The sequence below is a fragment of the Grampus griseus genome, assembly GCF_964374135.1.
Source record: "Grampus griseus genome assembly, chromosome: X".
Classification (NCBI taxonomy): Eukaryota; Metazoa; Chordata; class Mammalia; order Artiodactyla; family Delphinidae; genus Grampus; species Grampus griseus.
Window position 1 is genome coordinate 27,881,261 of NC_138999.1, and position 23,557 is coordinate 27,904,817.

Sequence of the window (23,557 nt, forward strand, 5' to 3'; positions counted from 1 at the left end):
TTGTTTTTATTTCCATTACTCTAAGAGGTGGATAAAAAAAGATGTTGCTGTGATTTATGTCAAAGAGTGTTCTTCCTAAGTTTTCCTCTAAGAGTCTTCTAGTGTCCAGTCTTACATTTAGGTCTCTAATCCATTTTGAGTTTATTTTTGTGTATGGTGTTAGGGAGTGTTCTAATTTCATTCTTTTACATGCAGCTGTCCAGTTTTCCCAACACCAGTTATTGAATAGACAGTCTTTTCTCCATTGTATATCCTTGCCTCCTTTGTCATAGATTAGTTGACCATAGGTGCGTGGGTTCATCTCTGGGCTTTCTATCTTGTTCCATTGATCTGTGTTTCTGTTTTTGTGGCAGTACCATATTGTCTTGATAACTGTAGCTTTGTAGTATAGTCTGCAGTCACTGAGTCTGATTCCTCCAGCTCCGTTTTTTTCCCTCAAGACTGCTTTGGCTATTCGGGGTCTTTTGTGTCTCCATACAAATTTTAAGATTTTTTGTTCTACTTCCGTAAAAAATGCCATTGGTAATTTGATAGGGATTGCACTGAATCTGTGGATTGCTTTGGGTAATATAGTCATTTTCACACTATTGATTCTTCCAATCCAAGAACATGGAATACCTCTCCATCTGTTGGTATCACCTTTAATTTCATTCATCAGTGTCTTATAGTTTTCTGCATACAGGTCTTTTGTCTCCCTAGGTAGGTTTATTCCTAGGTATTTTATTCTTTTTGTTGCAGTGGTAAATGGGAGTTTTTCCTTAATTTCTTTTAGATTTTTAATCATTAGTGTATAGGAACGCAAGAGATTTCTCTGCATTAATTTTGTATCCTGCAACTTAACCAAATTCATTGATTAGCTCTAGTAGTTTTCTGGTGACATCTTTAGGATTCTCTATGTATAGCATCATGTCATCTGCAAACAGTGACAATTTTACTTCTTCTTTTCCAATTTGTATTCCTTTTATTTCTTTTTCTTCTCTGATTGCTCTGGCTAGGACTTCCACAACTATGTTGAATAATAGTTGTGAGAGTGGACAAGCTTGTCTTCTTCCTTATCTTAGTGGAAATGTTTTCAGGTTTTCACCATTGAGAATGATGTTGGCTGTGGATTTGTCATATGTGGCCTTTATTATGTTGAGGTAGGTTCCCTCTATGCCGACTCTCTTGAGAGTTTTTATCATAAATGGGTGTTGAATTTTGTCAAAAGCTTTTTCTGCATCTATTGAGATGATCATATAGTTTTTCACCTTGATTGATTTGCGTATATTGAAGAATCCTTGCATTCCTGGGATAAATCCCACTTGATCATGGTGTATGATCCTTTTAATGTGTTGTTAGGTTCTGTTTGCTAGTATTTTGTTGAGGATTTTTGCATCTATATTCATCAGTGATATTGGTCTGTAATTTTCTTTTTTTGTAGTATCTTTGTCTGGTTTTGGTATCAGGGTGATAGAATGAGTTTGAGAGTGTTCCTTCCTCTGCAATTTTTTGGAAGAGTTTGAGAAGGATGGGTGTTAGCTCTTCTCTAAATGTTTGATAGAATTCATCTGTGAAGCCATCTGGTCCTGGACTTTTGTTTGTTGGAAGATTTTGTTTGTTTGTTTGTTTGTTTGCGGTATGCGGGCCTCTCAGTGTTGTGGCCTCTCCCGTTGCGGAGCACGGGCTCCGGACGCTCAGGCTTAGTGGCTATAGCTCACGGGGCCATCCACTCCGTGGCATGTGGGATCTTCCCGGACCGGGGCATGAACCCGTGTCCCTTGCATTGGCAGGCGGACTCTCAACCATTGTGCCACCAGGGAAGCCCTGTTGGAAGATTTTTAATCACAGTTTCAATTTCATTACTTGTGCTTGCTCTATTCGTATTTTCTGTTTCTTCCTGGGTCAGTCTTGGAAGGTTATACCTTTCTAAGAATTTGTCCATTTCTTCCAGGTTTTCTGTTTTATTGGCATAGAGTTGCTTGTAGTAGTCTCTTAGGATGTTTTGTATTTCTGCAGTGTCTGTTGTGACTTCTCCTTTTTCATTTCTAATTTTATTGATTTGAGTCCTCTCCCTCTTTTTCTTGATGCGTCTTGCTAATGGTTTATCAATTTTGTTTATCTTCTCAAAGAACCAGCTTTTAGTTTTATTGATCATTGCTAATGTTTTCTTTGTTTCTATTTCATTTATTTCTGCTCTGATCTTTATGATTTCTTTCCTTCTGCTAACTTTAGATTTTGTTTGTTCTTCTTTCTCTAGTTCCATTAGGTGTAAGGTTAGATTGTTTATTTGAGGTGTTTCTTGTTTCTTGAGGTAAGCTTGTATAGCTATAAACTTGCCTCTTCGAACTGCTTTTGCTGCATCCCATAGGTTTTGGAACGTCATGTTTTCCTTGTCATTTGTCTGTAGGTATTTTTTGATTTCCTCTTTGATTTCTTCAGTGATCTCTTGTTTATTTTGTAACATATTGTTTAGCCTCCAAGTGTTTGTATTCTTTATGTTTTTTTTCCCCTCTAATTGATTTTGAATCTCATAGTGTTGTGGTCAGAAAAGATGCTTGATATGATTTCAGTTTTCTTAAATTTACTCAGGCTTGGTGTGTGACCCAATACGTGATCTATCCTAGAGAATGTTCCGTGCGCACTTGAGAAGAAAGTGTAATCTGCTGTTTTTGGTTGGAATGTCCTATAAATATCAATTAAATCTATCCAGTCTATTGTGTCATTTAAAGCTTCTGTTTCCTTATTTATGTTCATTTTGGATGATCTGTCCATTGCTGTACGTGACGTGTTAAAGTCCCCCACTATTATTGTGTTACTGTCGATTTCCTCTTTTTTACCTGTTAGCAGATGCCTTATGTATTGAGGTGCTCTTATGTTAGGTGCATATATATTTATAATTGTTATATCTTCTTCTTGGATTGATCCCTTGATCATTATGTAGTGTCATTCCTTGTCTCTTGTAACATTCTTTATTTTAAAGTCTATTTTATCTGATACGAGTATTGCTACTCTAGCTTTCTTTTGATTTCCATTTGCATGGAATATCTTTCCATCCCCTCACTTTCAGTCTGTATGTGTCCCTAGGTCTGAAGTAGGTCTCTTGTAGACAGCATATACATGGGCCTTTTTTTTTGTATCCATTCAGCAAACCTGTGTCTTTTGGTTGGAGCATTTAATGCATTCACGTTTAAGGTAATTATTGATATGTATATTCCTATGACCATTTTCTTAAGTATCTTGGGTTTATTTTTGTAGGTCCTTTTATTTTCTTGTGTTTCCCACTTAGAGAAGTTATTTAGCATTTGTTGTAGTCCTGGTTTGGTGGTGCTGCATTCTCTTAGGTTTTGCTTGTCTGTAAAGCTTTTGATTTGTCCATCGAATCTGAATGAGATCATTGCCAGGTAGAGCAATCTTGGTTGTAGGATCTTCCCTTTCATCACTTTAAGTGTATCATGCCACTTCCTTCTGGCTTGTAGAGTTTCTGATGAGAAATAAGCTGTTATCCTTATGGGTGTTCTATGTTATTTGTCATTTTTCCCTCTCTTCTTTCAGTAATTTTTCTTTGTCTTTACTTTTTGCCAGTTTGATTACTGTGTGTCTCGGCGTGTTTCTCCTTGGGTTTATCATGTATGGGACTCTCTGCACTTCCTGGTCTTGGGTGGCTATTTCCTTTCCCATGTTAGAGAAGTTTTCGAGTATAATCCCTTCATATATTTTCCCTGGTCCTTTCTTTCTCTGTTCTCCTTCTGGGACCCCTATAATGCAAATGTTGTTGCGTTTAATGTTGACCAGAGGTCTCTTAGGCTGTCTTCATTTCTTTTCATTCTTTTTTCTTTATTCTGTTCTGGAGCAGTGAATTCCACCATTCTGTCTTCCAGATCACTTATCCGTTCTTCTGCCTCATTTTTTCTGCTATTGATTCCTTTTAGTGTATTTTTAAGTTCAGTTATTGTATTGTTCATCTGTGTTTGTTTGTTCTTTAATTCTTCTAGGTCTTTGTTAAACATTTCTTGCATCTTCTCAATCTTTGCCTCCATTCTTTTGCCTAGGTCATAGATCATCTTCACTATCATTATTCCGAATCCTTTTTTCTGGAAAGTTGCCTATCTCCACTTCATTTAGTTGTTTTTCTGGGGTTTTCTCTTGTTCCTTCATGGTACATAGTCCTCTGCCTTTTCATCTTGTCTATCTTTCTGTGAATATGGTTTTTGTTCCACAGGCTGCAGGATTGTAGTCCTTTTTGCTTCTGATGTGTGCCTTCTGGTGGATGAGGGTATCTAAGAGGCTTGTGCGAGTTTCCTGATGGGAGGGACTGGTGGTGGGTATAGGTGACTGTTTCTCTGGTGGGCAGAGGTCAGTAAAACTTTAATCCACTTGACTGCTGATGGGTGGGGCTGGGTTCCCTCCATGTCGGTTGTTTGGCCTTAGGCAACCCAACACTGGAGCCTACCTGGGCTGTTTGGTGGGGCTAATGGCAGACTCTGGGAGAACTCATGCCAAGGAGTACATCCCAGAACTTCTGCTGCCAGTGTCCTTGTCCTCACGGTGAGCCACAGCCACCCCCTGCCTCTCCAGGAGACCCTCCAACTCTAGCAGGTGTGTCTGCTTTGGTCTCCCCCGGGGCCACTGGTTCTTCCCCTGGATCCCGATGCACACACTGCTTTATGTGTGCCATCCAAGAGTGGAGTCTCTGTTTCCCCCATTCCTGTCGAAGTCCTGCAGTCAAATCCCACTAGCCTTCAAAGTGTGATTCTGTAGGAATTCCTCCTCCCGTTGCCAGACCCTCAGGTTGGGAAGCCTGATGTGGGGCTCAGAACCTTCACTCCAGTGGGTGGACTTCTGTGGTATAAGTGTTCTCCAGTCTGTGAGTCACCCACCCAGAAGTTATGGGATTTGATTTTACTGTAATTTTGCCCCTCCTACCCTCTCATTGTGGCTTCTCCTTTCTCTTTGGATGTGGGGCATCTTTTCTGGTGAGTTCCAGTGTCTTCCTGTCGATCGTTGTCCAGCAGGTAGTTGTGATTCTGGTGTTCTCGCAAGAGGGAGTGAGAGCACGTCCTTCTACTCTGCCATCTTGGTTCAGGGCCCAGTATGTCCCCATACAATTATATATTTGATCATTTCTAATTTTAGTTTTATGTCAAGCAATTTGGAATGGTCTGAATATTTTTCTTTTTTGTGTGATAAATATTTATTTTATAATTGTAAAGAGGGCTTAAATTTCACATTGTTTATATAAATCTTCTTTTACATTTCTGATTATTTCCTTGTGGTGGATTCCTAGAAGGAAAATTACTGGGTCATTGAATATGATTGTTTTTAGATATAGCCAAAATATTTTTTGTAATGTTGGAACCAACTGATACTCTTCCAGCAATGTAGGAGTTTGGCCAAATTGCTGACACTTCTGCAACATTAATTGTTATCCTTTTGTCCTTCTTTGATAATTTGATAGGCAATGGGGTATAATTAAACACTTCCATCTTTATTTAATTTGCATTTCTTTGATTACTGCTGAAATTGCATTTTTATGTGTATTTACTCTTGTTATACCTCACTTATTAGAAATAGAAATCACTACTGCTATGGACAGTGTAGGTGATGTTTGCTAATGGAACCACATAGATCACAGGGTCATCATTTAGATAATGACTTTGAGATACTTGGTTTTCAAATGCACTAAGATAGCCTTCTCTGAAAAAATGAAGGTAAGGTACTGAAAAGTATGATGCACTGACTGGGTTCCAATTCTGACTTGAACTAGCTTTTGAACTTGCCATCAAACCACTGTGGCCTTCAGTTTCTTTGAAAAATACGCAATTTCCCTAAATGGTTTATTTGTTCCATTATAGCCCTCAGTATTAAAATTCTGGTGACTATAGAAACACTCATCAGAATCAGTGTTATTGTTCATAAAATAACATTTTCTGGCAGTATTATGAGTTGTCAAAATCTCCATCCTGAACTGGTTTCAAAGACTGGATTAGAAATTATTAATTTAATCTTTTGTGGCAATCAACCCATTATATAATAGGGTTTTTAGTTCAAAGGTAACTTTTATATAATTTTAAGTTCTTATTTTGGGGGTTCACCCACTTCTTTCAATTTGTGTATTTTAATGTCTTATAATAAAAAAAAAAGGAAATCACATCCCATCATTCTCACCTTCCTTAAATTCTTAGGTTTGGTGGGTAAACCCAGGGGTCAAGAGATTTATGAACATTCAGACTTGGAGTAGGTTGATGTCACCTTTAGAAGCATGGTTGGTTACTCAGGTGAGACCACTGTTAATTGGTTTGCATTCAGAATTTTGTTCATTGGAGCAAGTCCACTTCAGATTGGCAGTTTCAGAAGGGACGGGTTGATGTTGGTTAGCTTGCAGAAGCATGATCAAGACCATGTAGGCAGGTAATTGCTAATTGATTAAATGAGATTGAAACCTGTATTGGTGGCTACTTGTTACCATAGCTACAGAACAAGCAGTTTCCTCCTTCAATCCTCCTTCTTCCATTTCATTTTCAGTTTATTAATCTTTGTACCCCCAGGACTTAGGGCAGGATTTTGTATATAGGCATTCGCAAAGACTATGGAGTAAATGATCTGAAATTGAATGAAGTTATTTTGGGGATGTCTTAGAATTTCTATTATGCATCCCCTTGTTTTCATTACATAGCCTATTTTAGTTCTCTGACACCTCCTATCTGGATTGGGTCCCAGCCTCTTACTTGCCTCTAGTGTTTTTCTCCTTCATTCCATTCTGCGCTTAATGGTTTTACTTTACAAGAATTTTAATGGTGTCACAGTCTTGATCAAAAGTAGTTAGTTACTCTCTAACCTATTGAACTAAGGCCAAATTGACTACTTTGCTATTGATGATCCCTTAGTGTTCCACATACAAGCTTCCCATTTTTTCCTGTTAATCACTATTCTCAACTCTGTGGCTAAGACACCCAAAGGCTCTCTTCCCAGAATATGTCTAATCTGTCCCTACCTCTGCACTTTTACTCATGCTTTTCTACTGCCTAGAATACCTTTCTCCATTTAATTAGGTTTTCCCCTAATGAAACCCTATACAAATTTATTTCAGTTTTCTATTCATAAAGAATTTTCTGATCCTCCAGTAATGTATGCTTTCTTCCTTTTTCTGAACATATTAAAGCACTGGCTATGCCAATTAGAGGAACACATTTTAAATTCTCTTTAGCAGTGCAATTATTTTGTTCTTCTTATTTATTTTATTATTCCAAACTGTAAGCAGAATCCATGGATTCTCTATCTTGTTAATCTCCTGGATAATCTATTAAAAATATTTAAAATTTAATAGGTCTTTAGTAAATATATTTGGAAGGAATTCAACATATTTTAGAATATCTAAATTCCTTTTGGTAAAAACAAAAAGAAATACTGGATTCTACCTACTGGTACAGCTGAATCGTGTACAGCTTCTGAGGTGGGATGGTAATAGATTGGGGCAAAAATATCAATGGTTTGATCCAATAGTGATTGTAGTGATTGATATTTATGAATATTCACGTTCATCCAAAAGGTGTTTTATGTAGATAAAATATGCTACAATTTTTGACATTTGCTTGGGGCAATAGAAATAATGCTAGATCTGTTTTTACCTTTATTTATTTTGATCATGGTTTGCATTTGAGGCCAGACATACATATGCACATGTCTAATATAGCAGTAAATAGTCATGGAACTTTTTATTTACACAGACAATCTTTTAAAATTCAGTGCCTTTCTCACAGCATGGTTTTATTTAATGCACTAAAAAATAAACAATTCTAAATTTTGCTCATTACAGATAAAACTGACTAGTTACTAGTGAGAAGGAAGAAAACATTCTAGAGTTTCAAAAACATATTGTGAAGAAGTATAGTATCTGCCATACAATGAACACTTGAAAAACAATTATCAAATGAAAGGTAGATTTTAGAATTTCAAAGCTAAGTTAGTAAGATTTTTTTTTTTAGAAAGGCAGTACTTATACACAAGGTATTCTTTAGTTCTTTCCTAAAAAATATTTGCAAAAAATTATCTTCACCATCTGTTGGCTAATAATTAAATTATAATAGGGAGCAGAGAATATGTATTATATATCAATAACTTTGTACCTTTAAGCCTTATGCATTTAAGTGTCCAGTAAGTATCTTTTGAAAACAAGTAAGCAAAACAACGAAGCAGAAGGTAATGTAAGAGCGTGCTTCTGTGTCATTTTTTTAGACCCTTGTTACTCAAAGTATGGTCTTCAAGTCAGCAGCTTCAGCATCACCTGGGAGCTTGCTGGAAATGCAGAGCCTCACGCTCCACCCAGACCTACTGAATCCGATTCTGATTTTAAAAAGATCCCCAGGTGATTCATATGCACATTAAAAATTAAGAAGGACTGTATTATACCATGGATAGAAGCAGACCAAGGAACATTAGCTAACTTTTTGCTTCTCTGTAACTCTTTTAAAAAATGCTTTAAAAATAATTGTTCTGATTAATCATGTTCCTGTGACTTGCGAAGTAATGGAGTTAAGTGACCTGTTCAACCTCCTTTTATGCTTGTGAACTTGAAATTTGACTGTTGTCTTTTTGACTTATAAACAGAACACCTAACCAAAATATACATATTTAACTTAAAACAGATCTTTTAATGCTAGCTGAGCTAGGATAAATTTATGGCAAGAAAAATGCCTGGCACATTGCTGCTAAGTTGTCTTGGCCTCCTGCCAGGATTTATGTTTAACACTTCTGGGATTAATGGTACTCTTCACATAAAGGATTGTTTTTGCATTTGGTTCCCTGGAATGAGCACAGTGGGTAAATTGTGATGCCAAGTAGCAAAAGAAGCTTTTGAAGGAGCTGCCACTTATTATATGTGTTATTACGAATTATTATTGACTTTAAATGCTGGATTTCCTTCATTCCCTAGATGTGGCAAAGGACATAACATCAGATCAACTTTATGTGAAGGACTTTTAAATTTATCTCTAACGTCTAAGAAGGAAAGCAACATCTGACTTTAACAGATGCACCATAATGTAAAGAAATATTTTTAATGTAGTTAAGGAATATTACAAATCATTATTCTTATGGTATATAGTTGTTTTATTTTATTTTGATTGTAGAAATACACGGTTCGTTTCAACACAGAGACATTATTTTGCTCTTTACATGCTTAATCACCAGCAAAAATTTGATTAGGAGGTGCAAGCTTTCTTTACTGGAAGCCAGGGCATTAAGCTCTTTGGTGTAATTGTTTAATTACTAGTGCACCATTTTAATTGACATGCTATTATAACTTTCCATGGAAAGGAAGATGCAATCTTTTATTTTTGTTTCTTATCTAATGAAAACCACTCTCTTAGATGGGCTAGTTTGGCAATTTGACTTAGGAAAAAGTATTGCCGAATGAAGTTTTTATGTGAACAAGGAAAAGAAATTAACTTTAGTGCTCATCTCATTGGTCTGCCAAATTGGAAGGACATTTTAGGCCTGATTATCATGTTCTAATTAGTCTCTGGAGGACATTCATGGACCATCGAGTGCTCATTAATCTGTCTTCTTCCTGTAACATTGATTTGTTCATTCCCCTTTTAGACACTCAAATATAGAAACCAAAAATTGATGTGTGGTGTTAATGTGCTTACAGATGTTGCCACCACTTATCCAGATAAGAAGTCCATCTTAATGTACGTCACATCACTCTTCCAAGTTTTGCCTCAACAAGTGAGCATTGAAGCCATCCAGGAGGTGGAGATGTTGCCAAGGCCATCAAAAGTTACTAGAGAAGAGCATTTTCAGTTACATCATCAAATGCACTATTCTCAACAGGTAAAAGATCGAAAGAATAGCTAATATCAATGATATTTTCTGTTTTATATGGATTTTTAGATATCATACACACATATCTATATTGTCTATGGATGGATACACATATATGTATATATAGCATAGTATATATATATGTATATATATTCACACACACGTACAAAAATATATGTATATACAGCTTTGTGTGTGTGTCTGTGTGTCTATTTGGAGAGAGAGAGAGGGAGAGAGAGGGAGCGGAATCTGTAAACCTAAATTTCATCTGATATAATGGACAATAATGTTGTTTTCAAGGCACATTGTTAAAATACTCTGCTATTGATATGCACCATGTTATAGGAATATGGGACACAGAATACATTGCATTTCCATTGTGTAAAGTGAAATAAAATAAAAGATAGACTCATATACACATTAAACTTTCCATCAACTAGAGCAAAAAGCGAAGAACTAGACCAAGAGCAGAGGCAAGTACTCTGTTTAATAATGTTTTCTTATTTTTAGTGGCAGCTTGCTGTTGTAGTAACAAATTTTGCATACTCAAGGTAATATTTTTGATAAGATAAAATTAGTTTAAAATAGTTTAAATAAAAATTAAATAGAGAATACATATGATAAAGACTTTTATGATATTGTACAGAATCCAGTGGGATTCTTCTGTTACATTGCTAGTTCTTCTTCCCAACGGTGTATATTTAGGGTGTTTTTTTCCTTAACTTTCTTTGACACAAACAATGATGAAAAAGCCTTTAGCAAAATTTCTGCTGAAGGCATGGAAAGCTCTCAGGCCTAATTTTCTCACTCTACTGAACTAATTCTATATTTAGCTTATGAAAGCTTCAGTCCTTTCCAAGGTATTGACGTGATGAATTCTGGTTTTGTTTACTTTGAGTTCAGAGAAGATTGCTTTGGGTTGCTTGTTTTTTTGCCAGTTTGAAGAGCAGTATCCCATATTAGTGCTGGAGGTGTGTCAGGATGGAATCTTTATGGTTAAATCCCATCCTCCTCTCTTCCCTGACTACCTGTTCTCCAACATGACATTGAGCACCACAATTCTTGGAGTGTACCAGTTTCTAATATCACTTATATATATTTAGGATTAAATTTTTCATCTCACTGTTTCCATTTAACATTCGTTTTTTCTAGTGTGTTGTAAAGCAGTCCTTCCAGGGTTACTTACCATGTCTCCTCCTCCTCTCTGTCCCCCTCCCCCGAACCCTTCTGCAGATCACAGTCAGTCTAGCACAGGGCTATGAACGAACTCCTTCCTCTCCTAAGCCTCGGTTCAAGAGCTATGCCTACACACAGGCTGCTTATGTCACCACCTCTGACCCCACACGGAGCCCATTTCCTTCACAGGTCTGTCAACATTTACTCTCTGTTCTCCAAACCAAAGAACTTCTTCACCCAAGATAACCTAACATGGTTTTTGTTTGTTTGAATTTGCAGTGCCTTTTTTTTCTCCGCCATCAGGAGCCGTTTCATTGTTCTCAGTTGTATTAGATACTGCACATGATGCTGTTTTGTTATTGAGACCTCTCTAGTTTAACGTATGTTGATTCTTCATGAATGGGGATTCTTATAATAGTGATTTGTACTTTCATTATATAATTACCTGTAAGATTAGTTTTTATAAAGGCTACCAACCCAAACACAAAGCTCATTAAAGAGAGGTCATTTAAAAGAATGGGAAAATGGATGAAATTTACTAGTCACATTACTTGGGGAGATTTTCTAGATATCTGATACCTAAAGGAAATATATACTCTATATATTGCCCTTATTATATTTTCACTGTATAAGTATGTACTTATATTCTATTTAAGAAAAATATAGCTGTAAGCTTCTTCATGTGATAGATTTTAATTTTGCCAACTTAAACTTGATAGCAGGCTCTGTAGTATTTATACAAGAAAGTCACACTCAAACCAGGTCAGATTCTATGCACCATTCAGTATTTTCCACGTAATGAATCTTCTCAGTAGCATTTTCCATCATTATTGCAGTGTTGTAGAAAACCTAAAAATACAAGAAATTATAGCCTTGTATATGTTAGAGCATGGGAATGGCATGTGCTAGAATTGCTGGATTTGCTAAAATTTCCTTTTAAAAGAAAATCTCATTTATTTTGTTTAGAAGAGCAATTTGAAGAGTTCTTGCGGAAGTGACTTTTCTCAATGCTACACAATGAATGGGAATTTAGAAGTTATCGTCTTGATCCCATTGGAGAAAAGTACACATTTTTGGAGACATCGATTTTTTTTAAGATAGTGGTTGTATTTAATTAGTGATTTATTTGGCACAGTTAATTGATGCATGAAAAATTTAAACACTGAAAGCTTCCCCCAGGGGAACGTATTTCAGGGCATAGTTATGCCCTTTATCCTTGGCTAGTTTTCTTGCAAAGTTGATCAGAGGAGATGAGTGAGAATGGTTATGATTATGTGACTCAGCCTCATCTTCAATTAAATTCCCATCCACATGTTCACAAAGTTGTATAGTCTTGAACAAAAAACCTAATCAGTTTCTTCATTATCAGTAAATAAAAAGAAGTCTGCCACACATTACTGACTGCTATGTGTATACATTATATGAACTAATAAAATCCTTATAATGACTCTTAGAGGTGGGAGGTGCTATTTTTTATCTCCATTTTAAGTTTAAGCGTACCCACCCTTTCCTTGCTCCTCCTCCTTCTCCCTCCCACCCTCCTGACTCTCCCTGACTCTTTAGGCTTTTTTTTTTTTTAAATCACCATCCTCCAATTGAAACTTCCAAGACTTAATAGGTGTTGTACCTCCTAAAATAAAGAAGTCTTAGCCAAGACAAAAAGAGGAGTATTTTTGCTCCTTATTTTCACTTTATTGAGCTGCCTCTTCCAGAAGGTTTTCTCCAGTGCCTATTCTGGCAGCACGTTTTTACCTCATTACCATCTCATTAAGGCATTGTTCAGGTATGATTCCTTAATGAAGTAATTATAAATGGACTTAATTTTGCTAGACTGTATTTGTTCACTCTCCCTTTGTCTAAATATTACAAAATATGTAATATATCATAAAATATTGAGCAGTTCACATATCTGTTTTAACTTAACATAAGCCATTGAAATAAACCTATTGTTACCCTTTAGAAAAGAAGAAACATGAATCACAGTTGGTGAGGAATGGTATATCCTGCCTGTTTCTAAAGGAAGCACATCAGAAGATGGTGTTACACATAGTTAGGTTTGATGAATTTGTGTCTTAACTATTTACTGAGAAAATTTTTTCTAAAGAGTTTCTCAGAGGGGCTGAGCCTGTACTGCCCCCTACAGGTTATATCTGATCCACTTTCAGTGATCGGCCAGATTGGGTTCCATTGGAAGGTTTCATTCAAGTGTTTACTTGGTGGTCTATAAGTAAGGGTGCAGTTTTCCATAACAGAAGAGAGAGCCATGTGGGAGACTGTTCCCTATGGGAAACATAAAATGCCTAAATTATTGTAAAAGTTCCCAGTATCTTAGAAACATTAAGTATCCCCATCTGTCCCAACTTAGAAAATCTGATTTATAGTCATTGCAGTTTGTGAACGTGTTGAGGTGAAGTGATCTGACCTATCTCAGGATCTCTGCCTATAAATCAGTTTTTCTCATAATTTACGAAGAAGCAATACTCTCTGGTGTGAACCCTAACTTTTCCTTCATTGTATCACTTAACTACCACCCATTCTTCAATGGAGGACATCCTTTTTATAGTTACACTGAATTCCTATTTTTATGACTTGGATCATGCCTCTCATTCTACTCCTAATCTAATATCAAACATCCCCAGTATCTTTTTCACTTTCCATTTCTCTCTTTCTCCTGGCACCTCATCCTAGCCAAAACTCCTGTAGGCACACCTCCTCTGTCCAAACATACCACTCCGTTTTATCTTGTTAATGTACTATCATGTGACATTTTCTTTCACTGACCATTTTTTGTAGTCTATGCTTTATACATTTGTTTATTCAGCAAATAATTATACTTGGTCACCAAATCCAATGTCTTTCAGCACCTCTCAGGCTTTGTACCGTCACTGAAGTACTTCTCCTATAGCCTCTAGACTTACCAGCTCCTTCTCCACCTCTAACTGTCTTGTGTCTCTTTCATTATCTGGCTCTTCCTCCTCTTCCAACTCCCTTAGCATAGGAGTCTCATGTGAGATCCTTTGACCTTCTTTTTTGTATACGCTCTCTGTTGTCAATATGATTTAATCTCTTGACTTGAAGCTGTATGCCCATGATCATTGTATTTATGTTTTCACCACTTCCAATCTCTCTTGAGTTACAGCCTCATTTTCAACTCTTTGGTATGTGTCTATACCTTGATGTCCACTGATTTCTCAAACCTCCTACATCCTGAAGTGAACCTTGTTTCATTGCTCACAAACTTGTTTGTTGTCCTTTTTGTTATGTAAATGGGGATGTTATTCAACAGTTTTCGAGATTTAAATATGTGACATACTCTTTTGCCTCTGTAGTGATCTGCTATTCAGTAATGAAATATGTATTGTCAATTCTTTCTTCACAGCATTTCTCCATTAAGTTATGTTCCCTCAGTATTCATAAATACCCTCTGATTCAGGCTCTCACTACATGTCTTCTAGATTACAGAAATAGCTTTGCAATCAATATCACTCTTTTTAGCTTAATCCCCTCTAAATCATATTAGATTTTCTTATTAACAGCTTTAATAACATAATTCACAAAACTTTCTTCACTTCCTTTGGCCTTTATAATAACTCCACTCTCCCAAATTTCATCAGTAAGCTCCATGATCTATTAACAATTTATATTTTCATGCTTATTTCACACTAATCTATTTTATGTTTTCTTTACTCCAACCAAATTAAGTCACTTTCTCTCCTGCACAAGTGCCAAGCAATTTCTTTTCTTAGCTTTTATGGTTCTCTCAGCCTAGAATGACTTATATCTCCTTTTCAAATTGGCCAATTTAATCCAAATTTCAAGGCCTAACCAATAAGTGGCACAGCCTGAATTTAAGTTCAGATTTATCTGACTCCAAGCCCATGTTAATTATACTAACTACCACTGTATTTTCTCTACTATGATTCTCACACATGGAGTGATATTAATTTATGTAATCATTTTACACTTATTTATTAATCACCTACTATGTGCCAGGTATTATTATAGGATCAAAAGACACATTAGTAAACAAATACACAAAATAATTCCTGCCTTAATTGAGGACATGTGTTCATGGGAGAGTCATAGTATGAACAAGTATAAATAAGTAAAATAACATTTCAAATAATATGAAAATAGCATGCATTAAGTAAAGTAGAATTTAGTAGTAAGTACAATAGTAAATGCTAAAAAGAAAAAATAAGTAAAAGAGTATGGTGGAATATGTAGTACATGGTGGAGAAAAGTTAAAATATCAGTTTGGGTGGTCAGAGAAGGATTCATTAACAAAGTAAATATTGAGTAAAGACTGGAAAGAGGTATGGGTACCTTTGGGAAGATAAACCCATGAGGAAGAAACACAGATAGTACAAAAGCCCTGAGTTGTGGGGATATTTATTTGGACTATTCAAGGAAAGGTACAAGTTAGGGGCACAGTGCTAGGAGATGGTGTCTGAGCTGTAGTAGTGGACCAGATCACATAGGGTTTTGTAAGTAATGGTGAAGACTTAGGTTTTTATTACCAATGAGGTAGAAAGCTATTGGAGGAATGACATAAACTCACATTATTTCCACATGGCTGCTTTGTGGAGAATAGACCAAAGGAATAAGGATGGAAACAAGGAGACTAGTTTGAATGTTATTGCAGTAATCCAGGCAGGATATGGCAGAGGCTTGGATTTGGATTATTTTTCTCCCCCCCCCATTTTTTTTTTATTGTGGTCAAATACGCATAATGTAAATGTCAACGTTTTAACAATTTGTAAGTGTACAGTTCAGTGGTATTCAGTACATTCATAAAATTGTCTAACCATTACCAACATCTGTCTCCATAATTCTTTTCATCTTGCAAAATGGAAACTCTGTATCCATTAAAAAAATAACTCCCCATGACTCCCTCCTTCCAGCTCCTGGTGAACCACCATTCTACTCTCTGTTTCTATGAGTTTGGCTTTTTTTTTTTTTTTAAAGATTCAACATATAATGAGATAATGAGATCATGCAATATTTGTCTTTCTGTATCTAGCTTATATCACTTAGCATGAAGTCCTCCAGGTTCATCCATGTTGTCTCAAATGCCAGAATTTCCTTCCTTTTTAAGGCTGAATAGTATTTTATTGTGTGTATATATGTGTTTGTGTGTATACACACACACACACACCACATTTTCTTTATTCATTCATCTGTTGGCCAACATTTAGGTTTGTTTTCATATTTTGGCTATTGTGAATAATGCTGCAATGAACATGGGAGTGCAGATGTGTCTTTGGGATACTGTTTTCAGTTTCCTTTGGATGTGTACTGAGAAGTGGAATTGCTGGATCATATGGTAGTTCTATTTTTTAATTTTTGAGAAATGTCCATATTGTTTTTCATAATGGTTCTATCAGTGAGAATGATGCATAGTAATTGAATTCTGGATATGTTTTGGATAACTTACAGGGTTCACCAATTCAATATGGAACACATGTTAGCTGTATTTTTTGAGAATATTTAACTGTGTCATAAGAAAACAAAGATGATAGATGATACTTCCAAGAGGCATTAAACTTAGAGTGTAAATAAACTATTCAATAATAGCTTATGAAATATAAGTGAAACCTATGTGTTAAATTTAGCTGATGAGGAGCAAATAGCTTGTGAGACATAGGCAGAGGTCAAAATGTGTGTCAGCTTTAGATAGTAACTTGACCTATTACACATGTTAAAAATAGATGGAATAAATAGTGAAATACACAAGAATATTGTTTATGGATGGAAGGAGATGAAAAGACCAAATTATAAGGTATGATGATATCACCTCTAGGCTGGCAGCTTCATCATTCCTAAATTGGCCACCGATTAATGATACTCAGTATATCTTATGGCCTCCCAAGTGCTCTAAATAAAAAATGCAAATAAATCCTATAACTGTTTAGCAGACTAACTGATGAGCTACAGCTATAGGTCAGCTATACTTGCCCCTGCATCTTTCCAGTAGAGCAAGCGTATGTGGTCATCTTAGGTACATTCTGTCCTAAGAATGTGTCTTGCTCAAATCTCACCTCTGGTTCTGTCTACCACACCATCAACAGGGAAGGCTGATACAGCAAAACGTACGGATATTGTATAACCCAAGATTTAAATAGCATGGTGGTTCTTCTGTTTGACCTTATCCTAATTGCATTACACCTTCCATCTGTTTCACCTTGCCTCTCTCCATATGCTTTAAAATGATTTAATAAATGTTGGGATTTGAACATATTAATTTCGTTGGTGAGCCTTTCTGTTTCATGCTTTCTGGGATGGCATACCTAGTAGCAGAATTGGAGGCCACCATTTCATCAAGATCATGCTCCATATGACATAGTGGGTGTGAGTTATGAAAGAATTCGAGAAACCAAGGATTACTGCAAGGTTTTTGTTTAAACAATAGGAAGAATGGAGTTGCCGCCAACCAAAATAGAATAGACTATAGGAGGAGCAGGTTTGGGAGTAAGGTTAGAAGCTCAGTTTTGAACATGTTAATCTCTTAAACTTTATTTTTTTTAAAGTTGAAGTATAACTGACATATTATATTAATTTCAGGTGTACAACATAATGATCCTATATTTGTATATGTTGTGAAATGATCACCATAGTAAGTCTAGTTAACCTCTATCACCATACGTAGTTACAGAATTTTTTTTCCTTGGGATGAGAACTTCTAAAATTTACCTTCTTAACAACTTTCAGGTATGCAATACAGTATCATTAACCACAGTTGCCGTGCTGTAGATTATGTACATTGCGTCCCCATGACGTATTTAGTTTTTATCTGGAAGTGGGTACCTTTTGACCCCCTTCACCCATTTTGCCCACCCCACACCCCCTGCCTCTGGCAACCACCAATTTGTTTTCTGTATCTATGATTCCACTTATCAGTGAGATCACATGGTATTTCTCTTGTTGACTTATTTCATTTAGCAGAATGCCCACAAGGTCCCTCCTTGTTGTTGCAAATAGCAAGATTTCATTCTTTTTTATGGCTGAATAATATTCTATTGTGTGTGTGTGTATGTATGTGAGTGTGTCTGTGTGTCACATTTTTCTCTATGCATTCATCCATTGATGTACACTTAGATTGTTTCCATTTCTTGGCTATTGTGAATAATGCTGCAGTGCACATGGCGATGCAAACCTCTTTTTTGAGGTAATATTTTGTTTTCTTTGGCTAAATACCTGGAAGAGGAATTGCTGCATTATATGGTAGTTCTATTTTTAATTTTTTGAGGAACCTCCATACTTTTTTCCATAGTAACTGCACCAATTTCAATTCACAATAATGGTGCACGAGGGTTCCCTTTTTTCCATAGCCTCACCAACACTTGTTATTTTTTGTCTTTTTGATAATAGCCATTCTAACAGGTGTGAGGTGATATCTCATTGTGCTTTTGATTTGCATTTCCCGATGAATAGTGATGTTGAGCATCTTTTCATGTGCCTGTTGCCTATGACTTCTTTGAAAAACTGTCTATTCAGATCCTATACCCATTTTTAAATGGATTGTTTGGGTTTTTTGCTGTTGAGTTATATGAGTTGTTTATATATTTTGGATATTAATCCCTTATCAGATATATGACTTGCAAATAGGTTTGGCTGTTCTGGGTCTTTTGTGGTTCTATACAAATTTGAGGATTGTTTGTTCTATATCTGTGAAAATGAGATTGGAATTTTGATAGGGATTGGGTTTATTTCTAGGCTCACTATTCTGTTTCATTGATCTATGTGTCTGTTTTTTATGCCAATACCATGCTGTTTTGATTACTATAGTTTTGTAATATAAATTGAAATCAGGGAGCTTGATGTCTCCAGTTTTGTTCTTTCTCAAGATTGCTTTGGCTATTTGGTGTCTTTTGTGGATTGTTTGTTCTATTTTCATGAAAAATGCGATTGGAATTTTGTTAGGGATTTCATTGAATCTCTTGATTGCTTTGGGTATATGGACATTTTAACAGAAATAAACCCATATATATATGGTCAGTTAATTTACAACAAAGGAGCTGAGAATATACGAGGAGGAAAGGACAGTCTCTTCATTACGTGGTGCTGGGAAAACTAGACAGGAATGTGCAAAAGAATGAAACTAGACTACTGTCTTACACTACACACAAAAATCAACTCAAAATGGATAAAAGACTTGCATGTAACACGTGGAACCATAAAACTGCCAGAATAGAACATAGTCTTTAAGCTCCTTGACTTCGGTCTTGCCAGTGATGTTTTGGATCTGACACCACAGCCAAAGGCAACAAAAGCAAAAATAAAGAAGTGAGACTACATCAAACTAAAAAGCTTCTGTACAGCAAAGGAAACCATCAATAAAATGAAAAGGCAGCCTACAGAATGGGAGAAAATATTTAGCTCTGGGCTTGTCATATACGGTCTTTATTATGTTGAGGTAAGTTCCTTCTGTACCCACTTTGTGGTGAGTTTTTATCATGAGTGGATACTGAATTTTGTCAAATTCTTTTTCTGCATCTACTGAGATGATCATATGATTTTTAAACTTTATTTTGTTAATGCAGTGTATCACATTGAACATTCTAATCTTGAGATGCTTATGAGACTTGAATATACATAAAGCTGGGGTTCTAAGATCAGAGTTGAGGATAAGTAATTTGGAAGTCATCAACAGCATAGATAGTATTTAAATCCATTGACCTGGCTGAGATCACCTAAGAAAAAAAGTCACCTGGATGAGATCACCTAAGACTTAGAGATGAGAAGGAATCAGCAAAAGAGATAAAAAGGATTGCTAGAAAGGAGAGATGAAAAGGGGGAGTGTGTGGTATTGTAGAAGCCAGGCGGAGAAAGTGTTTCAGGGAGAGAAGAGTGTTTAACAGCATTAAGTATTGCTGATTAGTTCAAGTAACATTAGTGTTGAAAATTAACCAGTGAAATGTCAGTGGGATAAGCCCCCTGGGAAATCTTGACATATAGCATTTATCACAGTGGATTTACTAATAGCACCTCTGTTCGCTCTCTAAACACCTCTATTCACTCTCTGTCCCATTTTGGCTAATAAGTTATATGCTCACTCTAGCTGATACTTGCTTTGATAAGAGCAATTTCAGTGGAGTGTGTTTTTTTGGAGGTGTTGCTGATTGGGGTGGGTTCAAGAGAGAATGAAAGTGTGGGGCTAACTGCATTGTGACACGTAATAAACCTACACTGAATCGTTTATGTTCATGTGGACAAAAGCCTATATCTCTTGGATGAAGCCATTCTTCTAACTGATTATGAATCGATATATTAGTTTTCTTATGGCTGTAACAAATAATCACAAATTTAGTGGCTTAAAACAACACAACTGTATTATCATTTATTATGGTTTAGGAGTTCATCATGGTTCTCACTGGGCTATAAAAAGGTGTCGGCAGGCCTGCTTTCCTTCTGGAGGCTCTAAGGGAGATTACATTTCCTTGTCTTTTCCAGCTTTTAAAGGCTGTCCACATTCCCTGGCTCATGACCCCTGACATATTCAAAGATAACAAGAGCAAGTTGAGTCTTTCTTATCACATCCCTTTGACCTACTCTTCTGCCTCTCTCTTCCACTTTTAAGGATTCCTGAATACATAGGGCCTACCTGGATAACATAGGAAACTGTCTATCTTAAGGCTAGCTGATCAGCAAGCTTAATTTCATCTGCAACCTTAATTCTTCATTGCCATATAATGTAACATATTCATATGTTCCAGGGATTAGGACATGAACATCTTTGAGGGGGTGATTTTCTGGCTGCCACTGTCTAATACCTTGGGATGCAGATACTAGGAGGGCATCCATTACCTGTAAGCTAACAGTAAGACTGGTATCACATGGCTTTTCCAAGGTGCCCTGAAGTATCAGATTGTTCCCTTCCTCTTGTGTTAACTGCACACGAGCCTCATCCTTCTTCTAGAGACATTGGGAAACTACCCTTATGCTGGAAACAACGTGGAAGAAAAATAAACAAACAAATAAGGACATACCTATATTTCTGCCTATAAAGGCAGATCTTTGTGTTCCTTGCACAGCTTAAGGCACAGATGCCCACATTCATTTAATAAACATTTTGAGCCCCAAATAATGTCTTCTGCTCTCTAAGAAGCTCACAAAGTAAAGGAATCAGGCTTTGGAAAGTTATCCATACATTGCCTATACTCTTATAATTTTACAAGAATAAAAGGGAATCACATCCCTCTCAATCTTGCCAGAGCAAAAAAGGAGCACCTCTCTTCTTTATCTAACATTTGCAGTTTTTAAAAGCCTTTTGAGTACATATCTCATTTGACCACTGCGATAAACCTGTGGAATGATCTTATTAGGCTCATTTTAACGTTGGAGGAATTTTAATGGAGGGAGGTTTTGTGTAAGCAGCAAGTAACTGGCAGAACTGGGACTCAAAGCAGGTGTCATGACTTCCAGTAGAGTTTTGATGTTTCGCTATTTGAAACTCCCAGCCAGATCAGCCAGAGGCTCTCTTCCTTTTTCATCACCATTATCCTTAGTCTTCTAATACTTATAAATGCTGGAAAGCATTTGGGAAGAAAAATCTTTCTCTTCTTCCTCTTTGCCTGATGAACAATAGCTGTCTACCATCTGCCCGTCACCAGCAGGACAGGTAAATAATTATTTATGCATTTATGAGATAAGCAATTGAACATTTAAAATAGAGATACTAAACATAAAGTATGTAGAAACACTACAGAGAAACAGCCTCCATATTATAAAAATCTGTAAAACATTGCGAAAGTAGTAATTACACACAAACCATAAAATTGGCTCTTCTAATAACAAAGGGGAAAAATAGAAAAAAAAAACATACTTATGGGTCTTTTCAAAATAATTAAAGTTGAAGTTAAGAAAACAGTTATCTTTATATATTTTAGATGACAAATATTTATAAAGTATATGGTTAGATGGAGATACAGTGGATAACACTGTAGAGCTAAAAATGGCATTTAGATGCTCACAAACTAGAACAAAAGGAAGTGCCCATTATACAAAGTGTGCTCATGCCCTCAATGTTTGTGTCTGTTCAGACACAATTCATGCTTCTCAGCGTTTTGGCCCTACCCCTGAAATGGTCCAATTCAACAATTTTCATCTGCCTGCTGGCTAGTAGTTTCCATGCACAGATATCTTACCATAACCTCAAGTTCAACATATTTAAAGCTGACCTCATCTTGGCCCATGGGGCCAAGTGTCTCTTCTGACATTTATTCTCACCCAGGCTTGAACCCATCTAGCCATGTGTGACTCCTCCCTGAACTCCCTCATGCCTAATTGGTTCTTAATTCCTACCCATTGCTACTGTGGATGTCTTTAAATTATGTCTTTAAATTGTCTTTAAATTATGCTGTTCAATTATTTTACTTCCTCCTCCTCCTTCTTGCCTCTTGCTCTTTCTCTCTTTCATGCATACATACCAATCTGCACACCCTCTCACATCTGCACAAGGATCCTGTACCTCACACTAAATGGCATGTTTCAGGAGTTGAATGATAAATTGAAGGAAGTAGTCTCAGCAAAAGTTCTATATATCAATTTTATTTAACTTTTTTTTTTTTTTTTGCTGCAGGATATGCCTGAATATGATTGAAAAATAAAAAGGATAAAAGTCAGTTAACATTAAATATTCTTATCCTTGCCACCCCTTATGTGTGTGTGTGTGTGTGTGTGTGTGTGTGTGTGAGAGAGAGAGAGAGAGTGAAATTTCAAGTATTTGCAGTTTTTCTTACTGTGAGAGAGACTGAGCATCTTTACATGTGTTTAAGAACAAGTAGGATTTCTTTTTCTGGGAAATTGTCATGTTTCCCAATTTTTATCAATTGGAATATCTGTTCTTATCAGTTTGCGGGACTTATTTATATATTAAAGGCATTAGCCATTTTTTGTGACATGGAATACAAATAATTTTCAGTTTGCTACTTGTCTTTTTAATTTGTGGTGTTTTTCTCCATTCAGAATGTTATTTTATGTTGTTTGAAATTCTTTAATCTTTAATGACTTTTTGTTGGCAGGGGAGTTCATGTTTATAAATGACTGCTATTGAAAGGGTGCTTAAACAAGATTCTCCCATGGTTTCTTCTAGTTCTCTTTTTAAAACTTTGATCCTACTAAAACTGGTGCAAATTGGAAAGTTGAGAACAATTTTAAGTTTCTCCCCAGAAGCTACTCAGTTGTTGAAACCATATATATAGATTAATACATGTATATCATAATCTAAATGTATGCCTCTTTTAAGAATGAGGAAGCATTTCCAAGAAGCTCCCTAGCATATTTCTCTTGCATTTTATTGGACAGGATTACCTCACATCCTCATGCCTAAACCAATAAGGGGAAACAGAACATACTACCATGACTGGCTTAAACCAATCAAAAGTCAGCCATCCTTGAATCATATAGCCATATGGAACAGGGTGATTCCTGAATCAAAGCAGGTTCTATTAGGACAAAGAGAAGAAAAGGGATGTTGTGTAGGCAGTCAGAAGTTTATGTTAAAGTATCCCAGGGCTTGATGGAATTTTTGTCCAAGTCCAGAAATTGCACTATTACCTGGAAGCTAGTTGAGATAAAG

The 23,557-nt window shown here is 36.2% G+C and overlaps 1 protein-coding gene across 5 annotated transcripts in view; it reads left to right on the top strand.

Annotated features, from left to right (window-relative positions):
* The window catches only part of DMD (dystrophin), a 2,236,200-nt gene that overhangs the window by 629,265 nt on the left and 1,583,378 nt on the right, over nt 1-23,557 (top strand). For 4 of the 5 annotated variants that reach the window (XM_082680764.1, XM_082680765.1, XM_082680763.1 and 1 more), the window contains exons 8-9: nt 9,629-9,810; nt 11,035-11,166. In XM_082680764.1, coding sequence (XP_082536890.1) covers nt 9,629-9,810; nt 11,035-11,166 — 314 coding nt within the window. The remainder of the gene's footprint in view (nt 1-9,628; nt 9,811-11,034; nt 11,167-23,557) is intronic. The other variant, XM_082680766.1, reaches the window with a different exon arrangement.